The sequence below is a fragment of the Ursus maritimus genome, unplaced genomic scaffold, assembly GCF_017311325.1.
Source record: "Ursus maritimus isolate PB19 unplaced genomic scaffold, ASM1731132v1 scaffold_15, whole genome shotgun sequence".
In the NCBI taxonomy this organism is placed as follows: Eukaryota; Metazoa; Chordata; class Mammalia; order Carnivora; family Ursidae; genus Ursus; species Ursus maritimus.
The window spans coordinates 19,834,477-19,842,529 of NW_024423897.1; the positions used below are offsets into that span (position 1 = coordinate 19,834,477).

Below are 8,053 nucleotides of genomic sequence, written 5' to 3' on the forward strand. Positions count from 1 at the left end.
GGGGGGGGGGCTTTTAAAAACATAGCTGACAGAGTTTCTGATTCTCAGAGTGATACCTGGGAGTCTGCATTTCTAGTAAGTTGCCCAGTGATGCCATTGCTCCTGGTGCAAATATCATACTTTGAGAACCATTGACCTAGGAGAGTCCCAAACAAAATATGTGATGTCTAGAAACAATCCCGGGGAAAGAGTAAACAGTTTTGATGCTGTAGGTAAAAGCAAAATGTGAAGAAAACCAGAAGGGTTCATAACGGATGGAGATTGACTCTGAGCCAGGCACTGTGTAGGGAAATTCCCCACCCCAGCCCTGGGGTAAGCGATTCACTTTCCCTGTTTTTCAGGGGTTGAGTAACTTGTAGGAGTCATGTAGCCAGTAGGCAGAGTTGGAACCTAAATCCAGGTGTCAGTCTGCAAAATTCACTCTCTTTCTGCTTTGCCAAGACAGAGGACCGGCAGGTAGGGAAGTCACCTGTGAATTGAGCCCAAAGCTGTACCCATGCAAGAAGCAGAAACTCAGATGTGGCATCTGAGAATGCAGATGCTGTTTCTCTTCTCATTCCCAGTTAATGGTGGCCTTATGGTCCAGTGCCCGGATGGTATGATTTCTATACAGGCAGTAGGACCCAGCGTGCAGCTGAAAGCCGGGCTGCATGTCACAACTCTGCTTTTACTAGCTGTCCTTGGCCCAATGACCCACCCCCCCACTGGGCCTCCCCGTCCTTATCTACAAAACGTGGAGAATAATTATATGTATCTTGTGGGGATGTTAGGAGTACGTGAGATAATGTGGGTAAAGTATTAAGCATGGCACCTGGCCCATACTACCTGTGGAAATGCTACTACTACAATTTTTGATAAGAGCAAGAGGGTGAAAAAGGAAGATGAGAGAACTTGATTGGCTTAGCTATTTAAAAGGCACAGAAAGAATAAATTTGGAGGCCTCCTGATGAGTTTCGTCCAAACTTTTAGTTGTCGGTGGCTGACAGATGCTTCCTTAAATGCTTCTATTTTTCCTCAGGGAGACAGAAAAAGAAAGCCAGACCAAAAATCAAGGGCAAGTACTGAATTGGGCCCATCATGGAATCTTCAGAATACAGTTTATACCACGCAGAAGGATGGGCCCGATGGAGGGGAGGGGTTGGATGGGGAAGGATGGGCCCTGGGGTGGCAGAGGAAACTCTGGTTTCTTACAGATGAACCAGTGACCCATCACTGACTGTTGGCTATTGGGGAGTTGAGATCAGGAGGATTGTACTGTTGTTTTGCCCGGATCACAGGCCTTTTGCTAAGGGAACTGCATTCCGTGGGGTGAGGGCGAAGATGAATGCCAGTGGAGGTTCCCATGGAAACCAGCCTCCAGATGCAGTGTTAAGCATCCAGGACTCTGTCATCAGTGGAGCTTCCCAACGTGAGAGAAAGTAGAAGGAGGAGAAAGGGTAGAAGCACATTCCCCCTCCTCAACTCATTAACCATCTTACCAGGTCATCTCAAAAGCCACTTTCCTGTGGAAGATTTTCCTTATATCAACTCTCCTTTGAATTCCCTTTGTATGGCTCTCAAGGCCATCATGACTCCTATCGCCCTGATATGGGACAATGAGATTTAACCTAAAAGGTTGCTTCACCCTGACTGAAACTCAACATCCACCTGGGACTCAGTGTATGCTTCTGCTCAGACCCAGCCTGCAGCCTTCGATTTCTGCATGTGAAGCTGTAGCAGTCCCTTTCCTGCAAGTGGTGGCTGATTTCTTCTTATGTTGCCTTTCGTTGTTTCTCTGCTCAAGTATCTTCATCATCTCCCAGTGCCCACTGAGTCAATCCACTCTTCCCCATGCCATTTCTTACTCAAACATCGCCCTGACTGCTCAGTCCGAGCCCTCTGCACAAAGGACCAGTGTTTTCTCACTCTTATTTCCATCACTAGAAATTCCTGGGCTGCCCTTCTCTCTATTTGAATGTGGCCACTTTTCAGGTTCCATAGCCCTCTTGGGGGCTAGGCAAACTCATGTTATCCTCTTGCCCGATCCTTGAACTATGCTATCTTTTACTATTCTCTCTCATTGTATTTTCTACCCCATAAAATGTTAAGATCCTTGGGGACAGGGATCAGATCTTTTACTTCTCGGTGATTCCTTAAATACTTAAAGCAATTCAGGCATTCAGTGGCTTCTCAAAACTGCTTCAACTTATTGAAAATTTTATAGCAATTGTGCATGGTGTTATTTCAAGTGTAGTGAGTGATATAAAGAGAGAGATCTATTACACAGATAACTATTATACAAGGAGGGGTAAGCCATAATAGAAGAAGTAACTAAACCCCACGCAGGAAGGCAAGAGCACTTAGAAAGGAGAATTTATACCTATTATGTGGAGAAAGAAATGGCACCTTGGAAAAAGCAATATTTGAAACAGATTTTGGAGGAGGGACAGGACTTTGGGGGTGACGAATGGAAGGAAGCACTCTACAGAACAGAATGACTTGGGGTAGTTTGGCAAAAGTGGAAGGTACAAGAAAGGGAGTAGTGGGGTAAGTGACTAGAAAGTTGGGTTGGATCCAGGATGCATCTAACACCAGAGAAGAAATTTATATGGAGGGGCCATAAATGACTTTGAGCAGGGAAGTGGCAACTCAGCAGTCTGCCTTGGAAAAACTGGTTCTGAAGCTTAGCTGTCACCTGTGTTAGATGATGATCAACCGAAGTCACAAGAGTGAGGTGAGTTTGGCTGAGGAAGCTGGGACCAGGAACCTTGAGCAGAGAATGTCTTAAGATAATAGATTTCGAACCCCTCATCTTTTTGGCAGCAACAACACTAAAGGGGTCCCACAGGTATCTCTGTGCAGGGCCAGCCAACCACCAAATGATTTTCTGTCAAGCCCTCTCTCTTCCCTCCAATTCCCCACCCTGCAGAGAACTTACTCCATAGACCAGCTCTCCCACCATGCCATTCCAAGCCTTGGTGTCAGGGTCACGGGCTCCATATTTTCCATCGCTGACAATCTCAAGGCGGTAGGAGTAGCCCACGTGCTTGGCAATCTCTGCGGCCAGCTCTACGCAGTAGCCCTCGTAGCGGTCATTGCCCTCAAACTGGTTGGCGTTCTTCTTGAGCATCACATAAGGGTCTTCCTGGCGGAGAGACGGGGGGAGAGAGAACGTGGCTTGTGGGTCCGCTCAGAGGTAAGGAGGGCTTTGGCCTGGAAGTGGAGGATTTTGCTAACGTCGGTTAACTTTGGAGAAGTCTCTCCAAGTCCCTAAATCTAAGTCTTGCATTTCTGCTCCCTCTTATTACAAAACTTCTTGGGCTAAGGAAGCAAACTCTTAAAATAAGAATATTTCATCATTGAGATGTAGGGCTTAGCTTTTAAAATAAGGTTCCAGGAGCTCTTGTAGTTTTTGGAGGTACCTCTAGGGGCACTATGCTAGGAAAGTAGACCCTAAACAGTCTCCAGCTTTCTGAAGGTCAATCACTGAGAATCACAGTAGCTCCACTTACATACACTGTATCTTTTTTCTTCTTTAATTCAATTAGCCAACATAATATAAAGCATCTAAAGTGCTGGGCTTTAGGAGACTTTCTTTGAAAATGGCTTCTACTGAGGGAATGTAAAATCTGAGAACCACCATAATTTAGTCTCACCATCATGTTTTATAGGAGAGTAAGTGACTTATCCCAGGATACAAAATGAAATCACAGCAGAGCCAGACTGAAAACAGCATCTCTGACTTCTTCCTTTTTCTACTCCCTCTTTCTACCCACGGTACAGTTTTGGCAAGAAGGGTGACCAACTTTTGCTCCTAGTGGAAAACCTTTGTGTTGATCTAGCTTGCATCCTCGATAACCTCGATGAAGGACTGAGTACTCACTAGGATTGTAGTGACGATGTATGTCCTATTCTGGACACTTGAATTGTCCCCCCCGGCTTGAGCATCGGTGGCTGCAGGGACAAACTTATCATCTTCATTCCAGTAACCAATCTGTTAAGGAGAGGAAGGTGGTGACATAAGATGAGCCAGGCTCCTCAGGACTGGCTTACTGTGGACCACCCAGCCAGCAACAGACCAAGAAGCAAGGGCCTCAGCATCATACCATACAATACTAGACACACCAGGCTCTAAAGTACTGGTAGATTCAACGAGAGGTAAGATGCTCTCCAGGTCCTCCCAGCCCCACTCCTATGAACATCCTCACCATGATGGGCTGAGCCTGGAAATCGCCCCTTTTGAGCAGGGCGGGGTTAACTGTTACAGAGGCTAAACTATTTTGTACAGTGTAAGCCAGGGCTGTAGAAATTGAATTCCCTGCAGTTGTTCACAGGTCAAACCCCATTTTCCTCCCTGCCTATTAACCCTTCTTTTCCTGAGCTCATTCTGAATGGTAGTTGGAATCATGGGATTTAAAAATTATATTCCTTTTGCTTTCTTTTTAGATTAACTGTATTTTTCCATCTAGATTTAACTTCCTAGGTGATGGTTATTTTCTCATTTATTTCTCTTATTTCCAATTATAAACTATTATAATACTGCCGATATATTAGTGCCTAAAAATACTGGCTGAAAACATTATTATTATTATTTTTTAAATCCGTACGTTATTTATACTGACTCATTTTCCAAGGTCTTTCAGCAAATATTTATTGGATCTCTCTTGTGTGCAAGGCTCTGAGCTAAAACACTGGGAGTATTATGTGGCAGGCTGAGAGAGATACAAAAGTCTAAGAGGTAGTCCTTGCTCTGAGAAGTCCCCCAGCCTATTTGGAAAGAGATGACATACGCAACACATGATATCATGAAAGATGGACAGGTTTGGCCCAAGCATTTCAGGTTGGAGAGAACTTGAACATGTGCCAAGATGCGAAGGCAGGACTCCGCCCAGATACATAAGCTCAATGGCTCCTGGGTAGAAGATAGGGTTAGCTCAACAGGGCAGTGGGCCCATGGGTCTGGGTAGGAGATGGATGTGAATGCCAGGCTAAACCGTACAGACTTTATCCTGAAGGCAACAGGGAGTCATGGAAGGTTTGGGAAGAGCAGAATGGTATGGCTAATACACATAAACACACAAATACACACTTCTGTCTCTGGATCTACTTATTGTTAGACAGTTGTGTTTTGTACTGTGGTCATTCTGCTGCTTGTAGATACAGGGTCAAAAGGGAAAGAGAAACGGAAGTGCATATGCAGAGGGATGAGCAGGTCTCCCACCGGCCAGAACTCAGCTCGGGCTCCCAGAGCTGAGGCACGCGCCAGTGGGCAACTCAAATAGCACTGTCACCTTGATGTCTTTCCCTGTTCCCTCAGTTGGAAAGAAGCAATTCTCTCTGCGATCTCACTGCCATTAACAACAATGATGATAATTGCCAGAACTGATTATGTTCTTGCTACGTCAAATGCTGAGTGTTTTAAAGTTCTTGTGCCATTTCATTTGGCTAAGGGAATTGCTAACTTGTCCAAGGTGATGCAGCTGGAAAGTGGCTATGCTGTTCTTGCTACGAGGGGACTCGGCTCTGGGCTGGGAATCATCTTAGTTAACAGTTAGTGAGTGCTTCCTGGGTTTCAGGCACTCTTCTAAGTGTTTTTTATGTTTTAACTTCTTCCATCCTCACAAAAACCTGTGAAGTGGGTACTTAATTATCATTCCCATTTTAAATGTGAAGAAACGGGGGCGCCTGGGTGGCACAGCGGTTAAGCGTCTGCCTTCAGTTCAGGGCGTGATCCCTGTGTTATGGGATTGAGCCCCACATCAGGCTCCTCTGCTATGAGCCTGCTTCTTCCTCTCCCACTCCCCCTGCTTGTGTTCCCTCTCTCGCTGGCTGTCTCTATCTCTGTCGAATAAATAAATAAAATCTTTAAAAAAAATAAATAAATGTGAAGAAACGGAGATGTGGAGAGTCACGGAGCCGGGATCTGAGCCAGGAAGTCTGACTGCAGGGCCATGCCCTTGGTGCTCTTATCAATAAGCTGCCTGCCCACCCTTGAGTGCCTCAGTAGGTCTCTACTGGGGAGCCCCTGTGGTCTGGCTGTTTGTATGTCGGTCCCCATCTCTCCACAGTGCTGTGGGCTCCTAGCAGACAAAGCCCGAGGTCCCCACTGGCCCTGTGGTCTAGCTGTTTGTATGTCTCTCCACGGCGCTATGGGCTCCTGGTGGACAAAGCCGGAGGTCTAGTACTTCTAGGATGCATTTCTTATCACAGCATATTCTTTCACAGAGAAGCAGCTCAGGAAATGTTTGTTAAGAGAATGCATACCTCCAACATGGAGACAGTGGACCCTGACGGTGCTGAGACAGCTCAGAGGGCTGTCTCTCAGGACACTGGGTCAAGATCTACCCTCAGCACAGGCATGTGCACAATGTTGCCTGTGTGAGGCACTTTTAGTCAGCATAGGAGACATTTCTCTCTAATGACGCAAGAACCAGAAACTTAGATTTCCAGAATGTCAGAGCTGGAAGAGGCGTGCAGAATCATTTCTTCCAACCCCTTCCTTTTATAGAGAGGGACCAGGGGACTTGTGCAAAACCAGGATGCCGTCTCACCTCCCTCACTTTGCTAGGCCAGTGCTCCCTAGAAACCTGGGGCATCTGTGGAGACCTTTCCCCACTTTCATGGGGGGTGGGTGAGGGGTCAGAAAGTTGGGGGTGGGAGCTCTGGGTTTCTCATTCCTCCTCAAAACAGCTCTGCTTTTTAGCTCTTTCACATATTGAGATTCCCTTTAACAAGGAGCCCTCTGGCTGAAAATGTTTAAAATCATTATTGTAGTATATCACTATGCAAGTTTTAAAAAAATTTCCAAAGTACTTTCACAACATTTAACTCTTCTGCTCTTCGTGCCATGCAAATAGCACAGACAGGCTTGGGATTATTTTCTCTGTTTTACAGATGGGATAACGGAAGCTTGGGGAAATCAAATGATCTAACATATACGGATTATATAGCAGGTTAGTGGCAGGGCACAGAAGCCAGGGCATCGACCTCAAAGGTTAGATTATTTAATATAATCAATACAAACTTGGGAGAAGGGCTGACAAATGTCATTTTTCCCCCCACAGATGATGTTAAGGGGTTTTCATTCCCTTTTCCTTTCTCCCCCTTCCCTCCCTTCCCCCCTTCCTTCCTTCCTTCCTTCCTTCCTCCCTTCCCTCCTTCCTTCCTTCCTTCCTTCCTTCCTTCCTTCCTTCCTTCCTTCCTTCCTTCCTTCCTTCCTTCCTTCCTTCCTTCCTTCCTTCCTTCCTTCCTTTTTCACAATTAGCCACAGGTTTAGCTGCTCCTACTCAAGCCATCAGTATAGAGCAAGTTGCCTCCTTTGACAGGCAGCTAATTTCTCTAAAATCTACAGTGTATTATTATTATTTTTTAAAGTGGGGGCCTGATAGTCAAGACATTAATCTCTGGCATAGAAAGACATAGTTTAAGAGGTAGACTTTCCTAATTACTAACCTTAGGGCCAGTTACCTGACCTCAGTGGGCCCCAGTGCCCGCTCTGTAGAACAGATACGTCAAAAGTATCTGAGTCTCTGATATAGAGTCTCTGTCTCTCGGGGCTGTTGAGGCTTAAATGAGTTAATGCATGTACAACAATGAACACAGTATGTGGCTCATCTTGTCAGTAAACTAAAAAATGATTTCAGTAGGGTAAAGCCTAGTTGAATGCTAACAAGTTTCTGTGGTATAAGACATTTCAGGATCAATTTACCTTTAAAATTGTCAATCTCCAAAAGAAGTATACATTATAGAGCATTTCCCAAATTCTTTACATGCAGAACGTCCTGGGGTAAGTTCTTCCCAAACCACGAAATATTGCTCTAAGAGTCCATGTTATTTTGATAAAGGGGTGGGGGGGCAAGATAAATCTGTGTAGACCAAATTTATATGGCTTAGAAAGAGACTTTAATTTTTAAAGATAGTGGTCCTTCAAAGCTAGTATCATGGCACAAGTGTTAAATTGGGATCTATAAAAATGATTGTATAGCTTGGCTTATATATAGTCTCTTTGATATCAAAAGCTAGAGGAATAGTTAAATGTTGTAAACAAGTTTATTTTATGTAGGGAAATAAAACA

General features: G+C 45.0%; 1 protein-coding gene across 4 annotated transcripts in view; it reads right to left on the reverse strand.

The window, feature by feature from the left end:
* The window catches only part of GRIA1 (glutamate ionotropic receptor AMPA type subunit 1), a 294,487-nt gene that overhangs the window by 87,610 nt on the left and 198,824 nt on the right, over window positions 1-8,053 (reverse strand). For all 4 annotated transcript variants that reach the window (XM_008692470.1, XM_040630384.1, XM_008692468.1 and 1 more), the window contains 2 exons: window positions 3,863-3,973; window positions 2,918-3,124 (listed from right to left, as the gene is read on the reverse strand). In XM_008692470.1, coding sequence (XP_008690692.1) covers window positions 2,918-3,124; window positions 3,863-3,973 — 318 coding nt within the window. The remainder of the gene's footprint in view (window positions 1-2,917; window positions 3,125-3,862; window positions 3,974-8,053) is intronic.